General features: G+C 48.8%; 1 protein-coding gene across 2 annotated transcripts; it reads right to left on the minus strand.

Moving 5' to 3' along the window:
- Positions 1-296: 296 nt before the first annotated feature.
- Positions 297-21,877, minus strand: ISCA2 (iron-sulfur cluster assembly 2). Of its 2 annotated transcripts, XR_012633881.1 has the most exons (5): positions 21,809-21,877; positions 21,463-21,631; positions 21,218-21,333; positions 20,332-21,031; positions 297-397 (listed from the first exon to the last, which is right to left on the minus strand). XR_012633881.1 is itself a non-coding variant. In XM_074909954.1 (4 exons), the coding sequence occupies exons 1-4, from the start codon at positions 21,865-21,867 to the stop codon at positions 20,857-20,859; spliced, it is 519 nt and encodes a 172-aa protein (XP_074766055.1). In that variant the 5' UTR covers positions 21,868-21,877; the 3' UTR covers positions 15,095-20,856. The 2 variants fall into 2 exon arrangements, 1 of the variants encoding a protein (XP_074766055.1); XM_074909954.1 differs by lacking the exon at positions 297-397 and having other exon boundaries at positions 15,095-21,031.
- Positions 21,878-25,716: the final 3,839 nt, after the last annotated feature.

Here is a 25,716-nt window from a genome sequence, read left to right on the forward strand (position 1 = left end):
AAGACCCACAAAGCCAGTGGTTGCTGTCGTGTTGACTCTGAGTAGCACGTAGGCCAGTCCTCTGTTTTATTTCCTCTCCGGAAAGCATGTGCAGCTCTCTGCAAGGGTGTGGTGTGACATGCATACAGCTGATCATCTTCATGGTGGGTCATCTTCATGGCAGTGGCCCAAGGGTGTGGAGACCCTACCAAGGATGAGCATCTAGAACCAACATCTCTGGCCATCTCCAGTAATGGAGCAAGCAATTCAGTGTCTTCTCAAGAGGGCCAACTCAAAAAAGCAGGTTGGTGATGACTCTACCATGTAGTATAGTTTCAGTTGGCCTTGTCCTGATCTCCGTAGGGAGGAATGAAATAGTGGAAAACTTCCAATACTTTTTTCTGTATTTCAAAAATCCCTGTGAAAAAAAAAAAGTGCATTCCGAAATGACTTACATTTTTTGAATGAGAGCCAACACTGGAGTTTGGAGGCTCGGTGCCTTCATTCATATAGACTAAATTCTCTATAAAAAGTTGATAAATTGATACCTGTGCTTCTGAATCTGAAAACTACAGCTCTTCACATGGGATTTGGCTGCACCTAGGCTCTCAGGACCCTTATTTTATATCTGGCAGGCTTTAGAGGTTTATTAACACATTTACTCTTGTTCAGCCACTTGCTCAAAGCTTTATACATCAAGGACGACACCACCACAGAACAGACCTGTGCTGCTGGCTCCCTGGGCTCTCGTTTCTAGGCTTAGCACAGCTCTGTACTGCTGAAATCCTGGCCACTTGCAGAGAAGTAGAGAGCACCAATATACAAAAGAGAGGTTATTCTCCTGGATTTACAGTCTCTCCAAAATCTCTACAGCTCTTACACCATCTCTTTTTTTTTTTTTTTGGTACAAGCATGCAGAGTGTATGAAGCTATAACCCAACAAGGCTGCACACCCAAAGCTCTAGTTATTCAGCCCCACTTCTCTCAGGATGCCGTATTTATTTCTAGTTGTCTTCTGACTATCAAAACAAATTCAGATGTGAACTCAGTGATGGACATCATGGGGCACAGGAAACAATTATAAGGAGCAGAAATAGCCTACATACACAGCGGGAACAGCTCTCTGATTCAGAGCCCTTATTATAGATCAGAGCCCATAAGATTCAAAGTCCGTATAGACCATCAGAGACTGTGCTGTCTCTGGATTTCCTCTGAAACATGCTTTGGCAAGTAGAAAAAGACATGTCTGCCATATAAAACAATTTATTTAACCCTTGTCAGCCTGGAGTGGTCCAGTGTAGTAGAAAGAGGGGTGTCTGAAGCTGGGGCTGGGTTAAAGTGGGCACACTAGCCCAGAGATTTTTACATCTGGATTCTGCAGTGGCAACAGATGACTTGATTAGGATTGGTGGTGGAGCTCCAGGGCTGATTGGACTAATTGTCTCTCAGCCCTGAAAATGCCTCCTCAGCCATTTTCAGAAAATTAAGTTCTGTGTCCATGGGCATCTTTGCACTCACTGATTTCCCTTGTACAATGGTCAAACAGCCTTAATAGGCAAAAAGGTTCATCAAGTATGACACAACATACTCTGAAAGCTGCTTCTAATCAAAGTCATTGCCTTTACAAAAGCAGAATTACCCTGAATCCTTGGGAAGCCCCCAATGCTGTGAATAAGTATATGACCAGATTGATCTCTACTGCACTGATTGCTCCTTGGCTCTGCAGTGCAGGAGGCAGGGGGATGCTTTAATCAGCTTTCCTGATTCTGCCTCTACCCCAGTGCAGGAGCCATCCTTTCCTGAGACCACTTCCTTGGGGTGTGCAAAAGCATTACCTGGATCTGCTTTCTGATGCATGGTTTGCACCAAACTCAGTGCTTCTTGACCAGCCATCACGGTAGCTGAAGAAGCAGTCCCTCCTCTGTGCTCCCGTTAGAGGACATAGATGTTTGTTGTTTCCTCTCTGCTTTTTGCCATCAGAGATTTGCACACCTCACTGCCCCAGCCCAGAAACTCATCAATGCCATGATAGGTTTGTGAGGCCCATCAAAGCCATGGGATTAGGGCCTTCACAAGCCACTAGCTTTCTGCTGAATGCGCCCCCAACTTCACCAACAAATCTGCAGCAGCAATGACCCAATTTCATCTCTCTCCACAACTCAACCTTAGACAAGAGTGTGGGATTTATTATGCTGGGACTTGTGCTCCTAAGCGTGAGGACGCTGCTGTTATCAGCAGTTGACAGGCCATCAAGAAAACACTGCTGTCAAAGTGACAAGCCAGTGGTTAGCATTTTCCCAAAGCCTGGTTTGTCTGTAAACAGCAGGAGGAGTGCAGCTCCTGCCATGAAAACAGGTTCTCTGGGGCCTGGGGGGGAATCATACCCCCCCCCCCCCTTCACCTCACCCCTCCCCCCCAGCCCAGGACAGGTCATGGGTCTCAGCCCCACAGCATCGCTGCTGGAGGATGAGCAGTTTCTGAGATAGTTGTGCACTGCCGCACGCGGGACAAAACCCTGGTCACCTTGCCGAAGACTTTTTTGGTTGGTGAGGAGTAAAGATAAGTAAGCGTGGTGTGGCTGTCTGGAATGTCTGCACCCTTCTTTTTGGAAGAACATGTATTACGTTTGAAAAACCTCTAAGCATGGCAGGAGAGGACTTGGCACAGAGCCTCAGGCCCATGGGTTCCCTAATCTGGGCACCTTCTGGGAGTGGCTACTTGCCAGAGATCACACCCTTTTTCTACTTTGATTAAAGGCAACTCTTTCTCTTTAAGCCTCCTTTTTAAAATTTAGGACCACAATTCTTGGCATACTATTTTCCATGACGATGCGGATGCTCTGACACTGTGGCCTCGATTTCTTTGGATGAGGATGCCCCAGCCAGCAGCAGCTGAAGGGCCATCACACACGTGGTGCTGCCAGGCTGAAAAACGGGAGGTCACACGCAGTTATTTTGTGAAGCAACCCACATGCATTATTTAGAGCGAATCCTCCCTTGTGTGCTCTTGAGCTGGGCTGGTCTAAAATGCAATTGTTTGAAATGTCATGTCAGGAGGGCCTTTACAAGCAAGCGCCGTGTGCGAAAAAGACGTTCTGGAAGCATGCATGTGTTTTAGCTCTTTTTAGGGCCTGGTCTCTGAGCGAGTGGGCTGTCTCCATCACTTTGGGTCTGTTTTCCATGGGCCAAGCCAGTTCATAGCTGTTTGGTTACTTTTGATAGAGTATATGGGGTTTCTGTCAGAAATTAAGCCAGTGCATGCGATATTTCCCCTAGCATTTAAAGTGTTCTTCCACCAGGAGAACTGGCCTAAGGTTTCAAGGTATTGAATCACCCTCTTTTGTTCATGGATGGTTTTGCTCTAATAATGTGTCAGAAAATAATGGAAAAAAAAAAGAGTGGAAAAAAAATGCTGAAGTCTATCTCGTGACTCAGATAGCCACGATCAGATATTAAAGACAGGTTTTAGCACTTTATTCCCTCCTCCCAGAAAATCCTTCATCCTTGTGAGGTGCTTTGGTGAAGTGCTCAGAGGTATTGAAGGACAAGGGATGATGCATGACCCTGGGTCCAAATGAGCACCCCTGGCTGAAATTTCATCACAGAAAATCAGGAGCCACCTATTCCCAAAATTTGATTTTCTGCAACCCAATTTTTTCCATCCAAGCAGTGTCGGCAGTGTTAGGCAGGACACAGTGTAAGCTCAGCTCTGCCGGAGGCGGGCGGGGGATGAGCAGGAGCCTGCCTCTTTAATGGGGAAGGAAACCAAATTAATCCCATTCAGACTCAAAGCCTACTGTCAGAGGAAGGCTGAGAGGTCAGCAGAGAACTGCTCTACATAGCTACATTTTTATTGTATTAATTTCCCTGCTGCTCAGTCAGAGGATTCAAGAGCAAATCCACTTTACAACTAACATTTAAACAGAGAAAACCTTTTAGAAAATTGTGGGAACCAGTATCACCATGGAGAAAGACTGCATTGCCCAGCTTTGCTTTTCCCAGGAACAAGATTGCTTTTCCAGGGTGGTCTGCTGGTACTTGCTTTCCTGGTCCCTGAGTGTGATGGGTATTAAACTGAGGTTTCCCTGCTGGGGCTGGCTCAATGTCAGTGCTGAGCATCCTTCCAGAGCTGCTGGTCTGGGGCAGGGTTCCTAACCTCCTACCTTGTTTTAGACAGCAAAGATGCTGGATTTTCCCCAAAAACCTTTCACACAACCTCAATCAGGTTGGAAAAGGAAAGACTCCATGTTTCAGTCAAAATCAGGAATTCAGAAGGTTAGAGAAAAAAACAGTCAATCACTGTTTCTATCAATTAGATAGAGATCAACTTTTTCTGTCCTAAATGAATGGGCTCCTCTTTCTTGCCCTGCTGATGCAGAAGCTTGCAAATTCCTGCCTGAAAATGGTTTCCCAATTAACTGGTAACTGCTGCATTGCACTGAATTATTTTGCACTTTTTATTGTCATTATTAAAATGTTGGGGAAAAAATTAACTGTTGTCTTGTGGAGCTGAGGATCGACTTCTACATTTCCAGTGGTTTGGCTGCTCACTGTCTCAGGCAACTGCATGGACCCAGTAAAGTCCCCAATGACTTAGGAAGGGCAGTGAGCTAGCAAGGGTTGTTTCCCTTGCTCCATCTTAACATCCTTTTTCTGCCGCTGATGTGGCTGTCTGCAAAGGCACTTGCTGTAGGAGCTGCTGTCACAAGGGATGTCCCTGGTTTCCAGCAGCCTCTACCATCACCTGCTTGGAAACACAGAGTTTACCAGCAAAAGCCAAGGCTGGTGCCTGCTCTTCCCTCCCAACAGAGATGCTTTATTTGCCATTTGAACCATTTGGGCCCAGTGAGGTGCTGGGAAAGGATCCAGGAGATTGCAGGGAGAACTGGCACCCTTTGCCTGCTGCTCAGGATGTGCAGGGCACTGCATGGCACACTGGCCCTGGGGGGGTGACCTCATAAGGGCTAGAAGAGCTGGGAACCAGTGCCAGGATTGGCAGAGCCACTGGGATGGGGGATCCCTGGCTGGGGAAGTGGGCGAAGCAAAGCAGGGGATTTGGGGGAACCAGGGAGTGCTGGGGAAGCATGGTAGCAGGTGAGCAACGAGAAAAACCTGATTTGGGCTGCTCTGAGCACCTAAGGAGTGCCTCCAAGTCCCTGGTGGCTTCTGGTGCTGTCCCTGACCGTGTCTTTAGCTTCACTGCTGCAGGAGCTTGAGTTCTAGGTACCCCTCCCCGGGAGCTTGCTCAGCCTGCAGAGGAGTGCCAAAGAAAGGAGGCCTTACTCCCTCCTGGCCACTTCCTTGGGGTGCCAGGATGGCTACAGGGGTAATGGGGGGGGGGGGCTGCAGTTATTACAGCACCTGGTAAATCGATGCCAGGGCTGCTCCTCAGCCTGACTGCAATCAGGATGATGCAGGAAGGACTCTTCTGGGATTACTCCATTTGTCTCATTTTTATCTCTTTTGCTACCTTGCCCTGTCACTTCTTCAAAAGCTCTTCCTCTGGTTCATCTCCCTTTTCTCCTTTCTGCAGGACTCTTGTGTCCCTTCTTCCACCATACGGTCCCATTTTCTTCCTCCTCTTCTGCCACCTTCCTGGCCTCTGTGTCCCCAGTCTCTGTCTGGAGTTTCCAAATGCCCACACATCAATGCCATATGCAGCCAGGCCAGCTTTTCTGATCCTCCTTCACACTTAACCACACCATTGCTGACTTCCATAGGGCAAAGAAGAGGAGAGGTGGACATCTGCCTTGCTGGGAATGGAGAAATGCTGGAGCTGGGTGATCCAGGCATCGAATGCTGTTGGATGGGGCTCAGTTCTATCCAGGATGGAAAAACTGCTTCATCGCCATTGTTTTTTGCTGCCTCTGTTGGGTTGGCTCCTGCTGTCTTGGCTGAGTGCTTGCTAGACATGGGCCCCAGGCTCTGGGGCTGATCACAGGCTCCCTCTTGGGGGTGGATGGCTGTCCCCTGGAAAGGTCTTCAAGGACAGCTCTGCTGTTTGACAGAGAAACTGTTATCTTCACTTTCTGAGTACAGAACACCCTGAAGTGCCCCCACTCAGGACCAAAGGTGGGGGACCACTCTGCAGCCACATGGGAGGGATTCCTGGACATGTCCTTGGTGGGCAGAAAGCTGCAAAGGTCCTGCCTGTCAGCCTGACTGCCACAGCATTCCACCCCAGGCCCCTTTCTGGGTCATGGTTGTTGAGAGAACATGTGCTTTGGCATGGTTTCGGCAGGTCCTGTGCAGGGTGCTGGGTTGAGGTGCCTGCCAAGGCAGGGCCCCCCCACTGTTAGCACACTGCTGATTGTACGAGTTCCCACAGCCGGCCCTATCAGCCCCCTCACTCACACTTATTGGAAAAAATAATTGGATGTATTGAAGTGCAGCACCGTTTTACTTAACAGATAAGAAATTTCATATCTGCCCTGATTAGGGGCCAAGAGATATGAGCTCACTCCAGAGCCAGCAGCAGAGGAAATTTCATTTCACTTCTGCTTACAAGGGAAGAAGTTTGAGGGGCTGAGCACTGCTGTGATTTGCTGCATTAATGTCACCACAGGGGGCACTTGTCTGCTCCCAGTGGGCACAGGGGTGCTCTGAGGAGCTCAGCTAGGGAGGCGTCATGCCCCCACCGAGCCCTGTGCAGTGCTCAAGCACAGCTGGTTGGCATCTGGCAGTGATCACAGCATGGGGGCTTGGGGCAGTGTGAGATGCTCATTCTCCAGCTCAGCACCTGGAGGGCAGGGGGGTCCCAAGCCCTCGCTGCCTGTGTCGGCAGTGCCCAGCACCTCACCACCTCTGCTCCTTCATCACAAGTGACTGGTAAATAAAATCAGAGTCGAGCCGAAGCCATCATGGCACATAGGTCTTTTTAAGGTGGGAAAAGCTTGGCTGTCACCCTGATGGGTGTAGCACTGTTGTGATGTCTTTGGTGCCTCATCTTGGCACAGCAAAAGGTCTTCACTAGAGGTACTGCCCAAATCCCTCAGGACAGAGGTCCTCACCAGTCCTCCTGCTTTCTGGCTGTCTTGCTGCCACAGGGCCATGCAAAATGGGCTGTGTCACAGCACAGTCATCTGTTGCAGATGGGCCGGGACACAAGCCTATGTCACAGCAGGGACACATATGTTTGAGCATCTCTGTTCTCAGCAGCAGTCGGAGGTACCCAGGAAGCCCCTGTACTTACCAAGGTAGGCTGGATGTCCCTCATCTCCTAGAGAGGTCAACTGGCAAGGAAAGAAGAGGTCCCAGCATTCCTGGCAGCCAACAGGGCAAAGCTCAAATGAGAAAAATTTGTGCGGGTCTCCAACTCTGCAACCAGAGCTGGAGCAGGTCAGCGTGCAGGTATTGGGAGGAGGCATGAAGAACCTTTGCCTGTATTTAGACTGAAAACAGTAAAGTTATTAATTGCCATCAGCAGTGAGCCAATGTGGGATGCTACACTGTACTGAGGAAAATGGCATCTGAGATTGAGGCAGTTAAGTCAGGAGGAGATATAAATGATAGCAGGTGTGAAGTTGCTCCCTGAACACAGGGTCCTCAGTGTGCAAAAAGCCTGGGGACAGTGGAGGAGGAGACGTTGAAGGCATTGAGGACTGGGCCACTGGTTCCCTGACGGCTTGAACACTTGGCATGCAGACAGTGCTGTCAGCCCTCACAACTTCATTCCTAAGCTCATGGCATTTGACACCCCACCCTGGGGCACAGTGTCTACAGGCGTGTTTCCATGTGTGCAAATAAAAATATTTTTCATAAATTTTAATATAATTTAAAAATAAAAATAATTTCCAAAATAAAAATAATTTTGCAAAATAAAGATAATTTCCAGCCTGTCAGAGCATAAGCTGGGACTGTGCAACTGGGCAGCATTGGCAGTGCTGCACCCTCCATGATGGGCAATCATCATGTGAACCTTCTGCTGACAGGAAAAGGGTTTTGCTAAGGTGGCACATCCTTGGGATCTGGGAGCATCTGCGACACAGTCAGCAGAAGGTTCACATGGTCAAATGCCTCAGAATGCCACCGGTCCCTTATGGATCCACAAAATGGAAAAGACTGAACATCCTTTGCATCCTGAGAGGCTTTTGGGGAGTTGAGTGCCCCCTCACAAAATCCTGTGCAAGACATAGGGCAGACATCAACTGGGGATGGAGGGCAGTGTGGTGATAAACATCCTTCTGCCATCATCCAAAACAGGCACTGGTGTTCACAGGAGAAAGCCGAGATTTCTCCTCTCTTACAAAACTGATGTTGAGTTTTTAAATCAATAGCTTCACCTTCTAAAATGTTCCAGAAGAGCCTGTAACGATTTTTAATCTATTCTAAATGTCAGAACAAACAGCGTTTTCTTCCAAAAGGCTTTGCAGTCAGCAGCACTGGGAGCCAGGCGGGCAGTGAGTGCAGCTGTTCTGCCTCTCCAATCCCTCTGCTCCGGGTTACACAGCTGCCACAGCAGCCACCTCGTACTGATCCATGGTCCTTGACTGCTGCAAGGAGCCTTGACCCAGGCTGCAGGCAGAAGCCAGCTTTATTTCTAGGGCTATTTTCTATTAAAGCAGGAATAGCTACAGAGGGAAGAACTGTGCCCCAGGGTGAAGCTTTATCACTATTTCTTACTGCTATGTATGGCTTAATTTGGAGCAGTCAGGCCCTGGGGAATGTTTCAGCCCCCTAGAAGGGAAGGATGTTAACCATGAAGCCTGCTTTGACTTAAGGAAAAAGTCCCTGGCAGCTGTCAGGGCAGAGAGATCCTCAGGACACACATCGCGCTCTCACTGCCTTCTCGCAGCCATTGGTTTGGGAGTGCTGGTGTCAAGCCTGTTGCAGTGAGATGAGGCATTCCTGGGAGTGAGCCGCTTCAGAGGAGATGCTTTCAGCAGTCCTCTGGTCCCTCTGAGGATTTGCAGACAGCTCAAGTCACATCTGCTGCTTGCTTTTTTCTCTTTTACCTTTGCAGATTCGTTTTCCTCACACTTCCTCCTCCAAGTCTCTCCTTCCCTCCTTCAGGCTGAGGGAGCAGAAGTGTTAAAGATGGGAAAATGCTGAATTCATGGAAACAGGTCAGAGACTATCAGGTCTCCCAGTGTGCCAGGTTATTGAGATGGGCAAGCATTAAGCTATTTAAGCCATGAAATGATGCAGAGGGTCCTGCCTGGCACCAACTTTGGTCACCCTCCCACCTCAAGGGCATACCTTGTAAAGGTCTGCTTTACTGAGCTTGAAACAAGTTCAGACAGCCCAGCTCTGGCTGGCGTGGGCAATTGTGAAAGCCCCCAACACCCTCTATGCCCTTAGCCTCTCTAACCTGTCAGGGGCCTGGAGTGGGAATTGGGAAGAGAGGTGTAGGCGGCCAGAGCCATACCGCAGCTGGTGCCTAGCACAGAGGTGCTGCGAGAGACCAGAGGTCTCAGCGTACGACAGTGTGCTGCGTTGTAAATGGCAATTTCCTCTTGACATCTAATCTTGCTGCTGAAAAGCATGTATGTTTCTCAATAGGCCAGGCAGGGATATAGTATTCTGTGCCCGTGTCTGCTCCTCTCTCTCCGATAAGGAAATCATGCACTCAGGCTCTCCAAGAATCCCCTTTTGGGAACATGATTATGCCAGAAACCTCTATGTTTCTCTTCCCTGTGCTGTACGAGCCACTGAAGGATGGTTCTGGCTTATTTATAGTTCCTTTCTCCACCACCATATGCTAAAAATGATCAAGGCCCCCGTTTTCACCCCTGCAGCAGAGCCATGGCTTGAGCCAAAGGCAAGAGCAGGCACATTGACCCGTGGGTACCCATGCCATTCTTCCCACTGCGGACAGAGAGGTACTGGCAGGAGCAGGGTCAGGGCAAAACCTTAAGGCAGCCACGCAGAGCTGCCCTGGGCACAGCCAGGACCCGCCCAGCCTGCACCGAGCATCTCTGGGCAGCTCTCTGGGAGTGTATGAAATATGTTTGGCACTTGCTGAGCTTGCCTCAAAATGCAGTTTTCAGGATGCCAAACTTTTCAGTCACATTTGTTAGCAAGTTTTGTCTGAAAATGTATGGGATAATTTTTTCCTGAAAATGTCAAAACATTTTGTTTAGACATTTTCTAAATGAAGTAGCTTGGCTTTCTTTCAATATGACAGTTCCATCTCAAAGCTGACCTATCTTCTACATTTTTTTTAAAAAAAAAGCTAAATAATATGAAACTTTTGGGGTTTGAATTGACATTTAAATTTTATTTTCTGAAACTCCCCCCCAGTTTTCCATTTGTTCAAATGGAGAGGTCTCCCCAGCCCTCCTGTCTGTGTGGGGAAGGGTGGGGATTGTTAGCACACAATGAAATCCACTCTCCCTGTGGTGCCGAGGGTACAAGGAGCTCTCCTGGGACTCTCTCTTCTTGCTGGGGCACTGCCTTGGATACCTGTACTCCCCGCCATCACCTGACCCCTTTCTCCCTTCCTGGGATTTTACTCCAGCACCCTGCTCCCCTATCCTGGGAATAAAAATGCTGCTTTCAAGGCTGCCTGTGCCTCTCCAGCCCCCATAACATGTTTTCCATTAAAGCCAAAGATTAATTTCTGATTTCTTTGACTGACAACATACCAAGGGGGGAAAAATGGAGCAGGCTGTGGGGGCAAGAGATGGAGTCTGCAGAAGGAGAGAACACAAAATCAGGCATGGCATCCGCTTGGTATTGGTAGCCCCTCAGCAGGGAGGGGGTGTGTGGGGCTGACTCTGGGGTGCACACAGTCCTCCAAAACCTGTCCTGCAGAGCCCGTGGGTGCTACACACCCCCATCGCACCCTCATACCCTGGCCTAGCTGGGGGTGAACTGGGGCAGTCCAGGTGCTGCTACCTCTATCATCAGAAGCATCAGAAACATCAGGATGCTCCTTTTCTCCTCCCACCCCACCTCTGGCTCAGGATGGGGAGAAACCTTCATTTCCCTCCATCAGATTCCCAGCACAGCTGACACCACTGATTGCTATGGAAACCTGGGGGGGATGCAGAGCGGAGGGATGTTGGCTGGCTGGGAGGCTCCCACAGCAGGAAGGGGTCCCACAGGAGGAGGTGTGATGTGGCAAGGCCAAGCCCCTGCGTAGAGGCTGAGTACAAGCGCTGGCTCACCCTCCCCATCCCACTGACACCCTGGTGGGCTTGCAGCACTAGGATCCTGTGCTTTTCTTATGTCTGTCTCTGCATCAGTCGTGACAAGAGCTCACAGCAGAAAAGCACCTCCCTCACCAGCTGGGGACTATTGCCAGATTTTGGCTCCACCAGCCTTTCTTCCTCCAGCAATGTACAGAGGTTTTTCTTATACATGCAGCTCAAAGGCTCTTCTGTTTCACTTTCTTGTGAGGACTATCAAAGTGCTTGCAGACTTTTTTTTCTTTTTTTTTTTTTTTTTTTTTTTTTAATGTTTAGCAGCTTTTAAGAGGGGTCCCAGCACAGGCAAGAGGCTCTCATCAGATGTGGGTTCTGCCTCCCCCTCCAAGCAGCAAAAGGCAGCGGAGAGGAAAAAGTCTCTTAATTAGCAAGACAGTGCCCCATTCCTTTCTCTTCCTGCCCAAGCCCCAGTAAAAGGCCATGAGCATCCATCTGGGGCACCAAAACCAGCTTATGATGACAGTACCTCCCATGGCTAGACACACACACCTCCTGGCAGCCCTGTGAAACTTTTGAGGAAAATACTTAACAACTTTCTTCTGCAAAGAGACCGAATCGGCTTTATCTACCCTGGGTATGTTCGTAGCCCTCTTTCCCCATAGTATCTCTTAGTTGTTAATGCAGGCAGACTCCTGCTGCGGCAAGCACTCTTATCTTGGTATTACAGATCATGAGGTGACATGAGCAAAGGTTGTGAGCAAGTTGGCAATGTTAAGATGAGGTTATCTGTGTAGGCAGTCTCTGAAACAGGGCAATAGCACGGCCTGTACTGGGATCATCAGCCAGAAACATATCGGAGAGGCACACACATAGGGAGTATTAAGCTTTTAAGGACATCCAGGTTATGTTTCTTCCCTCTCTTCCCCCACTTTCTTTCCCCTGGGGTAAATTCATACAGAGAAAATCCTTTCCAGTGCTGCTGGCTTTGCCTGTGATGCACACATGGAGCTGCTTGGGACCAAAATACTCAGCTCTGTGGTGACTCTGTTAATAAAATGGACCCCTGGGGAACCTGCCATCTTGAGGTACTGGCCAGGATGCATAGACCTGAGCAGAAGAGAGGAGGCCCGTGCTCAGATCAGACCTGAGAGGCAGCAGCTGACTCACGGAGCTGTCTGAGGCAGGGAAGAAGTGGGAACATGCCCAAGGGACAGACAAGTCCAGTCTAGCCCTCGCTGAGGAGAGGTGCAGTGCCCCTTGCACCAGTTTGGGAAAGGAGGGAGCCAGAAAGGGAGATGCTCCCTGGCACTCAGCATCCCTTTTTTATTCAAAAAGGTGGGTGTCATTTTGACTCGTCCCTGAATCTCGGCTTTAATGTGACAATTTGTGCAGGGAGGTACAAAAGAAAGGAAGGAGATCTAGAAAATGCTTTTTGCCTGAGATGGAGTTTAGTTAGACTCCCATAATTAACGACTGTGGCTCTCCTAAGAAAGATCCCAGCTGCTTTGCTCTGCAGCCTGCTCTATCAATTTTTCTCTCACACAACCGACACGCACCAGAACTCATTCCTGTGAGGAGCGGAATGAGTATGTATAAATCAAATGCATCTGGAAAACATGAGCAGGAGAGGAGGGGGAAAAGGGAGCACAGACTACAAAGGAAACAACACAAATCAGCATCCCTGGAAAGATGCAATCAGGTTCCCTCCCCTGGGCCAGAAGAATCTTACAGCATCATGTGTAACAAGCCCTTCACACCTGAGCATTCGGTGAGGAGCTCAAGCAGTGAGTGAGACTTCTCTGTGCCCAGTGTAGCATACGCTGTGCAAGGTGTGTCCTCATTTTGTCTTGAGATAAATGACTGTCTCAATAAGCTGTCCTTCTGCTGAACTACTTTGAGTTTGGACAAGCCCCAGGGGGCCTAGTACCTTCCTTTTCCCCCCAATGTCACACTTCCAGGGGTCTCATTTGCCTCATAAAGTTATCACATCTAGCACAGATCAAGAGGATATCAACCGGCAATGCCCAGCATATTGTAGAAGAGGGCATCCTCAAGCAGCAGAAGTCTGTTACTCAACTCCTTACAAGAGGCCTTTACTCATTTGGAGAACTAGCCCATGTTCCTAAGCACATAACACACTGGCCGAGGCTTTCTGTGCACCCTTGCTTTCAGGTCTGCTGCCTTTTCTCCAGGCCAGCAGGGCCCAGTCCTTGAAATGCAGGTAATTTTCCAGTCCTCTAATGGGTCTGGTTTTCACCTCTAAAACACTGGTACTTTCTGTCTGCTAAGGGTCCTTCCTTGCAGGCTGTCACCATCCAAAATTCACCCAGCACGGCAAGAGTCAGTGGCTTCATGGATCTGGCACCCCCACAGGCACATACTCTGCTCAGCCCCTTCATCCTCTTGGTCTAGCTGCCTACCATTTGTTCCTCCATCCTGTTTGCTTTTTCCTGCATAAACTACACCCCACCTCTTCACCAGTTCTTGTCTTCTCAGAGGCTCCCAGGTCCCATCAGGTTCTTTTGCTTCTTACAATACCTGGACAGCTGTTAAGTGCCCTCCCGCCTTCTGACAGCCACATCTGTCCACAAACCTGTGCTTCTGCGGCAGAGCTAGGGGAGGCTCAGCAAATACCTCCTGTTGCCTTCCACTCCTGAGCATCTCTCTGGGCTATTTCCCCGTCACCCATACCAGTCCGTTTTGTCTTTGCTGTCTTACAGTGTTGGAGCTCCATTTGATTTGCAGACAATTTTCTCCCATGTAATTCAGCTCTGCCCGTGAATTGGCTATTCACTGATACATTTTTGCTTAGCTCAAAGAGGATTAAGTAACTTCTTTCACCACAGCAGTCCTATTTCTGGCCTGTGCCTGTTATCTGGGAACACAGGGCAGCAGCAGCAGGGGGAAAGCATTTCATTAAGAGGCCAGCGGATCTGCCACACAGTCCCACTGCTTCCCAATAAGCTTTTTCACGTGCTGGTAGATAAAGTTCTGTTAACGATAGCATCGTCCCATTATTTCTGCCTTTGTCACCAAAGGCAGCTCCTGAATTCTCTTTTTCTAACACTCTTAGCTCTTCCCTGAAAAGTTTCTATATTTAACATGAATCTTCCAGGTCTGAAATTTGTGGCAGGCATGTGTGGGTAGGCAGGGAGGTGAAGGGAAGCCTGCCACACAGCCTGTCAGCTGTGCTGTCCGGAGCATGGCTACCCTTGCCTGGACACAGCGCAGGATGCTGGCAAGGAGAATTGACCCTGCATGCCAAGGAGAAGCTGAATGAGGGGCCACGTCATTCCCTCAGTCAATGCCTGCTCAGCTGCTATGGACATGAAGGGGAGAGCCTAAAGCCACCCTGGCTGTGCAGCTCTGCAAACCATGGCAGCAGGGCTATGACTGAGCCTGCAGGCAAACCTCCTTACAGTTCTAGCCCACGGCACAAGCCTGCCAGCCCGCAGCAGTCCTCAGCAGGAAGAGCCCAGGCTGTCCCTGCTCTCAGGCTGCCGGGCACCAGGTCAGCTCCCTCCAGCAGTCAGAGAGCAACCCCTGCTTCACACACAGAGCACGTATAGCAAACCTTCTTCCATGCCCTCTGCCATGGCACCTCATGGAGCCAAGCTAGCCTGGTGCAGCACCAGCAGCACATCCTCTACCAAACTTCTGCCCATGCAGACCAATGCAGAGTTTGTACCCAGCGCTTGACACCTTAGCTCAGGAGGGAGGTCCCCACCTCTCAGAGACCATTCTCAATATCTTCTGAGCAATAGCTCCCAACCAAACCCTGGCAGTGTGTCCAGGCAATAATTCTTCCAGGGTAAAATCCTGCAAGTTGTCAGGTGTGATCAGCAAGGAAAAGAGCTGTGCTTGAGCAGCACCTGCCTCATCTAGCTGACCTGTTCTGAAGACCGCATCTGCCTCCATGCTAACTCCTGAGCAGACAGAACTTTATCATCCTCTGCCTCAGCACCTGTGAAAGGCTAGCAGGGCAGATGTGGAAGGAGAACTCTACCACATCCTCTCCATGGATGACTCTATTGCATCAGGCTAGAACACTGCAAGACACAAGCTTTTTCCCCTCAGTAACCAAGATTAGACCATGAATAAGAGGAATTAGCTAAAGGTCAAGCCAGATAGAACAAGAGTAATGAACACAAGCTTAAGGAACAGCTGTGTGCAATTGCTCAGAGTACAGCAGATTGTGTCCTTTTTTTGACTCAGTGGTTGGGGAAGGCAGAGATATTAGCAGTGGCCAAGAGCACTTCTGGCCAGGGGGCTACAAGATCCATCACACAGCAAACACCTGTTTTCTCTGGCCTGCATCCCCTCAGTCACACCCAAACCAGGTAAGCATTGCCTTTGATCCCTAACACTCTGATAGGTACAACCATGCTGTCCCTCTTGCAAGAAGGTCCCTCACTCCTGATGTTAATGTGATGTGCCCTGGTACCTCCAGTCCCAGCAGACAAAGGCTTCTCCTTGGAGTCTTAGACCCTGTAATTAACCCTTGGCCTGTCAGACCAAAAGGAACTGGGACACATTGACCTTTGGAACCTGTTGGAAAGTTCAATTAACTTCAAGTACCTTTTCTGGGAGCATTAGCTGAGGAAACAAAAAGCTCAGAGAAGTGCTGGAACACTGTCATCAAATTGTTCAGAACATCTCTATTTTTAGAAGGGTGAAGGAAAGAAGGAGCTGAAGACAATGCCTCAGAGCCCCAGCACATGGGATGGCAGCAGTAGTCACGGGCCTCTCTCAACCCCAAGCCTGAGCCAGAGGAAGAAAGAGGGTGGTGATGTTCATGGCAGCAGCAGCATCTTTCTTTTCATTTTTTTTAAATTTTTTTTTTTTTTTTAAGAGATGAAGTTCCATTTTCACCACCCCACCCCCATGGTCAGAAAATGAGACCCACAGATAGAGCTGAAGATAATGGCAGGTTGCCATGGAAATGTGCATTTAAGTCTCACTGTTTCCATGGCAACTGAAAGACATACCATTCTGTTCCTCTGAAGGATGCCAAAGGTAAATGAGCACTGATTAAAACAGGAGCACAAACTTGGGCTCTAATCAACCACAAAGACTAGGGCCATAAACTCTTATTGCTCAAGCAGGAAATATTAAGAGCCACACAAGTGCTGGGAAGGCCAGAGGCAGGAAGCACTGTGCACAAACTGCTCCCCACTGGGTGAGGAATCACAGCCTTGGAGTAATGGCCCATCTCACTGTCATGAACAGCTTCAGTTGCTTCACCACGGTGTTTCTGTCCATGACTGGATGCTAAGCTCACCCCAAGTCCACGATCTACTGAGCTTTTTCCTGGGCAGATATCTGCACAGATCAAAGCCAGTTGCAACCTGGAAACCATGCAGAGCAACATATTTCTCAGAACCCAGCAAGATCCAAACTGCACTATTAATCCTATAGCTAGCCCCTAATGGCATTTGGTTCAAGAATTCATCCTCTTTAAAAAAGGCAATTAAAAATTACCCAAATGAAAGAGTTTGATACAATACAGGTGGCTGCAGTTTATTCTCACCAATCCTTGAATCATGGTTCTTTTTCCAGGCTGGCTGACAGCTGTGTCAAACACACCATTACACAAGGTTATCCCCTTTCTCTGCTGCTGGTCTCCCCAGCAGCTACAGCCCATTCCAGAGAAGCATCACGAAAGCTGGGCAAGAGCTTCAGTTGGTGTACATGAAAACAGGCAAAGAGAACAAAGCATCAAAATGGTGCACATCCTATCACACCTTCTGTCAATGAACCCAACTGCTGTGTTTTCTAGTGGAGATAGCATGCAGTTTGGTCCTCAAGCATGTGTTATAGCAGCTCGTCCTGCAAGTCCAACATATTTGCTCTGATTTCAGTGAACTGCTCTGGCCAGCCCCAGCTAATGGTGTGAATACTGGGGTTTATATCACTCTTTTTTTTACTTCCAGCTGCCAGTGCATGTTTGAAACACTTGCAAGGCTGAAGACAATCTTGATACAAAAGCATTTCCCTTCACAGTGTAGGACACGGACAAGAGAAGCCTTCTTTCATGTACTTCTTCTGCCTTCCTATTATTGCCTCCTCCACCATTCAGTGATTCCTCCCCCAGGTGCTGAATTCAGGCAAATCCTAAGGGAGCAGGAAATTACACTACTGTGTGGGGGAAGGAGAAGCCCCAGTGGGTGTCATCTGAGGGGTACTGGCTTCTCACCCCTAGCTGTCTTCCTGACTCACCCAACAGCCATGTACAGACTAAACTTAAGTGAAATTTCAAATTAAAATTTGAGGGTGAGAGGGCCAGTTGTTCCCCCAACATCCACCCTAGGCTGGCCCTTGGTCTTGCAGGAGCCACTCACCCCAAGTGAATCTGTGGTATTACAAGCAAGTAATACCACACAGAAGCTCACCAAGGTGAGCACAGCATTCTCATGCATATCCCTAAACACAAGAACAGAGACACGACAAAAAGTTGCCTTCTCTCTACCACCGCCTGGCTTGAAGCCTGGAAGAAGGACCCACAGTTCTTAGGCAATGGTAGATACCTAATTTGAAGAACAGAGCCAAAGTCACGGGCTGAGGATGCACTGGTTATCTACTAACAAGCCCCTGCAGGGCTCCAAGCCTGCAACAAAGTGAGGATTTCTATTCCATCCTCTTCTACCCGCCTGTCAGTGACACTGATGATTGTGCCCTTTTCCCTTGAAGTTTCATCTTAACGTAGGTTTCCATAAATATCTTTCTTGATCATTCATTCCTTGTCAGGTGGGTGAACTGAGAGAATCCTCCTTCTTCATGTGGGAGCAGAGAAAGATTTTCCACTGCAGTTTCTCATCTGCTGTGAAGCGAAGGCGGCACCTCCAGCTCTGTACTTTTTTTTCCTCCACAGTTCAGTACAAGGGGTCCCAACCTATCCCCGTACTACAGACCCCTCACAACCCAGAGCCAAATCCCCTGTCTAATCCTTTGCACCATTCTCTTTGCACTACTGCTCTTGCCCCACAGCCTACAGTGTGATGCCATCTTTGCCCCTAAGGCTATTCAGTGTACAAACCTTAACAGTTTCTTTTTTTTCTTCCATAGAGTCACAATCTTTTCTGCCTACACAGCCAAAATTTACCAAGGTCACCTTCACATCCCTCTGCTAATGTGGCCCCCTTTGCTGACTTTCTAACATGGACAGAAGTTTTCAGTTTCTGATGTACTGACAGACTTCAAGAGTCAGGAGGACTGAGAGCACCCACTCCCTACTGGAACTGGAAGACTAGTGGCTTTGGCCAGCAGATTATAGTTGAGCCCAGGAAGCAGGACTAGGAGGCCAAGAGCAATGTGTAGTACAACTAGAATCTTTCCAGCTCCTAGCACTTTCTCTGATCTAGAGACCACACTGCTGCAATACCAGATGAACTCATCTCCAGCCTGCCTCCAAAACAGGCAGCTGCAAAGAAACTTTTGCTCTTGCCTAGGTCCTGCATGGAGCAGATCCAAGCTCACCCCAGACAGAAGTTGAAATAACTGCATACGTCCAGCACAGCAACTGCCAAGGAGTAAGGGGTCCACCTAGTGCAGTTAGAGCAGTACTGCCAGAACCACAGGCAGAGAAAGTCACACATGCAAGCTTCCCTGCCAGCCCAGCAACACTGCTTGTGACACCGGTGACCCGAAGCCTCATCCTCTGTATAGTGCCTGGGAGGGAGAGGCAGATTCTCTGAAAGGGGTGGCATGCCACATGGACAGCATTTGCTTGAGCATTTGAGTGAAGGCGGGTGGAACCCATCTAGGTCAGACACAGCACTTAGTAAGCATTTAGTAAGAACAGTAATCCAAGATAAAGGCTGTGTGCTTACAGGGGCTGACGGCAGGCTTTAGTTTACAGAAAAAAAGCCTTGGTAGCTGCTGGTTTGCTACCTCCCCAGCACTAGTGCTGCACTTTTTATTTCCCATAAAAGATCCCAGAAGAGACTTGACCAAGGTCAGACTCTGAAATGGATCAAGAACAGATGTGTACTTCCTGGTTCAGAAAGCAATTCACCCTGCCAACTTTAATTGCTCACTTAACCTCAACTTCTTTCAGCTGGGATATCTAATGTCTTCCAGCCACACAAGCTTTTAGGTCTTACACTTTTCAAAGTCAGCTCTGGCTGACATCACATTCAAGACCTGGGAGCATAAGGGTAGGGCCAAAACGTCCTGCAGGGGTTTAGACAAGTCTTTTAATCACATCCTTTTAGGCTCTTTTACAAATGGGACAGTACAACATCCATCACCTTCTGACAGTAACATAACTAGGTAGAACTTGCTGACAAGGAAATGGAAAGCGCTAAACCAAAAGAATTACTGCTCCAAATTCTGTTCACATTCCCCACGTGACAAAGTCAGAGCAGATCACATGAACTCCTGTAATATCTGTGGACAAAACAAACTAGCTGGCTATCAAGTCTCTGAGCACTAGAAATCTATGTATGCACTGCTGATTAGTTTAGAAAAGCATTTTGGAAACTTAATAACAAAAATGCCTGTGGCACAGAGTCTTAAAAAGCTCATGGCTTGCCATAAGCAGTTTCCTTGAGACCAAAGTCATGCAGTGCTCCCACACTCACATGAAAGACTCAAGTCTTAGACAATTTGGTTACGATCAGATAAAACACAAGAGCTGGAACAAAATAGCTTCCCCATCTCTCCTTTCACCCAGAAGCAGATGAATCACTTTGATTTAAAAGACATCTAGTGGCAGATAAACTACAGAAAGCAACTAATCAAAAGGATGTTATTCTGGAAACTTCTAGATTTCCCACTCCATGGGAGTTTCAGAGAGGAAAGGAGCTATTTTATTCTTTCATCAAACCAGGCACAAGTTAAGAGATTAAACAGTGAAGCAAGTTATGAAAAAGATTCCCAGACAACCAAGTCAAAAGGACTTGAGGACTCTTAAGTAGTACTCCAGATCTTCCTCTGCCTGCGTCACCTGAACTTCCTTTCCTGCTGGCAAGGGAAGGCAGCACACTATGAAACCCGAGAGTTTGTGTGCCCTAAAATTCCAAGCCAGGTTTAGGAATAGCCTAAAATAGCACTGGAGGATGGAAGGCTATAATTTTTTTTTATATCTAGACAAGCTTTTTCTTTTCTTAGGATTAAAAAAAGGCTATTAATTCTTCCTACCTCAGCTTTTAGCTTCACTTACTCTGAACAAGTAAAAACTTTCATCCCAGGGACTGACAGCAAAACTACTGTAGGTTCCTAGGACCGAGAGAAGCCTGCTGGGTAAAAGAACAGCAAAGTACCTGGAAAAGCCCACTGTGAGTTGGGGAGCGGAGAGCCAGCAACACTGGGAGGTGTACAGGAGAGAAACTTTGAGTCCCATTCAGCTGGAAGACAAGTAATAGGCAACAGTAGCCTAAAAGAATCCAGATTCCACCCACATGGGACTGCACAAGCAATATCAAATCATCTCAAATACTTTTTTTTTGTAAGAATTTTCAATACACACACATATATACAGCCATCTCTTGCAAAAACAAGCAGTTAAGTGGTTCCACATTCAGAACAGGGTAGGCAAGGCAGCACCACCTGGCTGGTGGTTCACAAGGTGCTGAAGACACTCCCATGTGCATGCTCAGGGCTACTTCATGTTTCTGAAGAGAAGGCCAACAAGTCTTGGAGATAGGCTCAGTGCAGACACACACACAGCTAGAGTCATGTGTAACAGCTGTGTTAAAGGGTAAGGGAGATGAGAAGAGATCAAGCAAAACCACTCTGAAGACTGCCAGGAAGTGCCTGCAGACAGTGTCCATCCATGGGAAGTCCAGTCAGAATCTGACAGAGAAGGAAGTCCCACATGAGCAACCCTTCTCTGCCTGAGGATTGCTCACCACCTGGAAAGAGCTGCGAATCAGCTCCTGGCTGAAGTCCACCATGGAACCTTTCACGAAGGCCAGGCTGTCCACATCCACGACAACACGAGCACCACCTTGTTCAAACACCCTGCAGAAAAGCAGCATATTTAACCATTATCTGTGCTGCAGACCCGACAGCGAAGCACAGCCTGAGCACCTTCCTTCTCACAGGTTTCTTCTCTTCAATACAAGACACTATCATATCACATACCCCCTTCTTGTCACCTTTGCAAAGAACACCTGACCACCATTAACTACACCCCTTTGCCCTTACCTGTCATCTGGATTGATAACTGTGTCCAAGGAAAACTTGTACTGGAATCCAGAGCAGCCACCTCCTTCCACCTGCAGCCTGAGAAACTCTGAGCCTTCTGTGATCTCCAGCAGCCTCTGTAACGAGGAAAAGGAAGAGGATTAAAAGACTCGCTGAACAAACTGGTCTCCTCTATATGCCCAGGGCAAGCCAAGCAGTTTGGAAATCCCTCCCAGTAGCACCCGAGCTGCCTCCCCAGTCCCTACCTTCACGCAGCTCTCGCTGAGGAAGACCTGCCCCTCGTTGGGGTCGCTTTCCGTCGGGCCCGGCTGGGAGAAGGACGATGCCCACCGCAGCGGGTGGCCAACTGCACAGGCAGGACCCGGCGAGGGCCTCGGCAGCGCTCGTCCTCGATAGAGCAGAGCGGGACCCCAGCTGCCTCAGAGAGAGGGGAGAAAAGGGGGAGCCTCAGAGGGGCCCCCCACCGCGGGCAGCCGACCCGACCCCGCGCTGGGCGGCGCGCCCGGCCTCCACCCCCACCACCCCCTGCCGCACAGCGCGGACACTCGGCGCTCCCCAAGGGGACCGAGCGGAGCCACCGCAGAGCGGTACCTGCTCCAGCCGCCCAGCGCCAATCTCCACCAGCGACCCAACACCCCCGGCGCCGCCATACTGCCCCCCGCGCCCCGCCCCCGCCCGCCCATTGGCTGGCCGCCGCCGCTTCCGGCGAGGGCCGCCATGGCGCCCGCCGAGGCGGAAGTGCTGAGACGGTGGGGGTTGCCAGGGAACGCGCTGCCCGCCCCACCGGGCGGCGGTGGCAGTGGCGGCCTCTCCACCGTGCAGGCCGACTTGGCCCGGCCGGGCGGCGTGATGTGTCCCCAGAGGCAGCGTCCCCCCGCGGGCAGAGTTTGGCTGCTGGCTCCGTAAAGCCACCAAAGCCACTGTAGCTTTGCACAAAGGCACGAAACCACCGTTCATCCTCGGGGGCATTTGCTATCGCAAGTAGCAATGCTCACAGAGATAAATAGACAGCGATAAAACGATAAAGAACAATAAATAACGCAGCGCTCTCCAGCAGAGCATGTTTGTCCTGGAATTAGCTGTGAGGGTTGTTTTATCCTGAGCAGAACCCAGAGACCCCAAGAGGGATCGCAAGGCGGGTTAGGCAAGCCAGGGAGCAAACACAGGGCTGTGTTGAAGGGTTTTAGGGTTCTCTCTGATCCTGCCTTTTCTGGTTTGCTCTCCTTTATCAGGTGAGGGCTCAACTTAGAAATCCCTGTAGAGGCCGGTTTTCCTTCAGGTGGGTGTTCATGGCCCTGGCACCATGGATGTGTGCTCAGCCTCCCTCACACCCCACCAGCCCCCCCCCCCCCCCCCCCCCCCGTCTCTCCCCTCTGCTCCTTGCTTCCGTCCTGCTGGAGCGGGCCCCACGGCACCAGGCAGGCCCGGTAGCCTCCCCTATAGCTGCCTGAGGCACGTTTCCCTCGGTGGTTTCACCTCCGGATCATCTGACATGTGACAGTGGTCTGGCCGGTCGCTCACAGATGGCGCCCACAGTTAAGAAAGTCTTTATCTCTTTCTTCCTCATGTGCTTCTGGGGGAGGAATCCTGTTCCTCACCCCTGGCCAGGCCTGTGGAGTGTCACACAGTGGGATAGTGGAGGAAAACCAGTCATCCCAGCAGGAGAGGGTGATTTAACATCAGGGGATCTTGGAACCCTGTGACAGTTTGCTTTCTCACCACCTCGTTCCAAGCGAGGCGATGCTTTTGCAACCACATGCTTATGCTTAGTTGTCCCACCCTGAGCATGTAAATAAAGGCTGGTTTGAGCTGTTTACTTTTCCTTGCTCTTGGGTTAACTCTAACAATGTTAGGATAAAGCCAGGAAAGTATCACAGGCAGCGTCCCAGGGGGGTGATATTAATGCATCTACCTGCAATGGTTGATGAATCCTCATCAGGCATACTGGGAATATTTAATGTTTTAAAAAAATATTAGGGTGTTTCTCCAGTTATTATCAATGTGGCATCCTCAAAGCAGATGACTTTGAAGGAGCAAATCAAGATCTCCTGGGACAAAAGGCAGGGGATCATGCCTACTTTCCATTTCGCACTGGCTTTCCCTTCTTTCTCCTGCAGGGTGTATTAGACTGATCCCCCTGCATTTCCCCCTGTTGTGACAGCATTCACTGTGAACACCTTTTGGAGAGTGGATATAGCCCCCCCAAATCAGACATTCTTACTAATTGCCTTCATTTTTACCAGTGTTAAGTGTCGAAAGTGTGACAAGTACCTTCAAGGCACTTTGGGATGTTGCTCAGATGGTTACTGCAGTCTGAAAGAATGAGAAAGAGGCCATCTGGCCTCACTCAGAGTTAATTTAATCTAATTAATAATCCACTAGGCTGAGGAGTGACTCAGGTGCTGGGGGCAAATTTTTGAGGGGCTATGAGAGGTGGGTGTAACTAAGAACAGCTACTTCTTTGCATCTCTTTCTTAGCAACTTGGGCTGGTTTTTTCTTCCTGCTAGCTATGTGGTATGCAAGTGTTTTTCTCTCACTTGGAATTACAGTCTAGGTTTTCTTCTTTCCTTCCGAGGCTGTGATTTTGTTGGTCATCTTGTTCTCAATAGCTTGATGTAATCTGTGTTTTGGTTTTGCCCTATTCTAGTCTCTGGTATCTGGGTTTGAGGAGTTCCTCTAGCTCTCTAAGCACGCTGTGTTATAGAGATTTGTCTGTGAGTTCAATTATCTAGATATTTTGCTCTGTTCCTTGCAATGTGTATGCTTAAATCATCTTCTGTTTTGGTGGAAAGCTGAGCTTGTTCCAGTTCTTCAGAAACTGGTGATAGTAAAACCTCTGGTGTGGTATTGAACATGAGAGTAGCTTGTGATGCATTTCAATGTGAATTCTGATCTGTAGCAAAAGGAGTATGTTCTAGCTGAAAGAATAGTAAAATTGATTAGTCTCTGTATGTGGATTTTCTTGAGAACCTGACTTCTGTATTTACTGCTGCTGTAGTGCCTGCAGGCGGATATGTTTACTGAGCTGCAAGTGCAGTGCTGTTGTTAGAGAGATTTGGATTCATGAGCTAGCTCATAAAGTGGAACCTCAGACTCTTTCCTCATGTAATAGAGTTGATTGGATTACAGAAATTAAAAACTTGAGGATCAGTCTTGCTGGAAAGAATTTATCTGTTAGCTTTCTTGGCCCTTTCTTGTGTTGTTTCTGTACCTTAGCACAAGCTTCATGTGATGTTGGTAATGTGCAAGGAGCCCTGTCTGCAAAATAATGAAACCAGCCTAAAGTTGAATTGAGTCTTTCTGAAATACTTTGGTGTAATGTTGGGCTCCAAGGTGACCTGGGAGGCCCACATCTTGTACCTAATGTCAAAAAGGGCATGTGCCTAAAAGCAAGGTCTGTTTGGCCTATCATGCTTATGCTGCCCTGGGGAATCCACACTTTAATGCTGTTATTGCAAAACTGGCTTGATGTTAATGTGTGATACAAGCTAAAAACCTTGGGCAGAAGGTTTTTGCTTGTTTCTTGTGTAAGGGCCTTGGCTGTAGTTTTACAAACTTACACTTATTAGGCTTTTTATTAATCCAGTTCTGGGGGGGAATACGCATGTGTTAATTCTGATCCTAGGTTCAATGATTTTTTTAATTCAAAGCCTTTGAAATATGTGTAGACTTCAATGTATGGAGTCACTGCCACTATGTAAAAGCATCTGTGAAGCAGATACCTGGTGAGCCATTTCACAGGGAGGTATCCCGATTTAATGCATTGTGGAATTTTCTTCCAAGCGTGATGCTGCTTATCCTGTGAATGTGTGATGGTAGTTTATGGTGTTGCTCTGACCTGACCGCACTTCTGTTCCCAGCAGTCAGATGGGTGGCTTTGTTTACCATCTGTAGTACTTGAAGGATGGAGAGAAGAAAAGCTTTTCTGAGGGTGCAAGTTCCCATGCACAACGAAAACACCAAGTTGGTTATGAAGTGTGCTGGAGGGACTTAAATATATGGTTTAATCTCAGCAGGGTCTTTTTGTTTTGTTTTTTTGATAGGGCTGCTGTAAGCACTCTAATCTGCTTGCTTGAGGCCTCTGCAAACCACATGCTTATTCAGAATCTTAAAAAAAAAAAAAAAGCCTTGCTCCCCTTTCAGAAGGAAGGGATCCCTCTGCTGAAAAACAAGTCCCACTCAGTCCTGCTAAGGCCTCTGGGGTTGCTGGTGTGTCACCCTTTGTGGGGAGCCTGAGCAGAGCGTGGGGGTTTCACCTCTGAGTCACTTGGCAGGGCAGCTGCTGCTGAGCAGGCAGACACCTCACTGGGACAGAGGTCTGAAGGGGGAAAGCTGCGTCAACTCTGCCGCCTTCCTCCCAAAGCAACACTCACGTGCCTTTCTGTTGTGTGCCTGACATGGCCTCGCTAAAGGTAACGCTTGCTACCATGTGAAACTGAGGAAAAGCTGTAAACTTTAGCTTGGGTCAAACACTTTCTGAAGCACCTTAATCGTCCTC

Source organism: Athene noctua, chromosome 6 (assembly GCF_965140245.1).
Source record: "Athene noctua chromosome 6, bAthNoc1.hap1.1, whole genome shotgun sequence".
In the NCBI taxonomy this organism is placed as follows: Eukaryota; Metazoa; Chordata; class Aves; order Strigiformes; family Strigidae; genus Athene; species Athene noctua.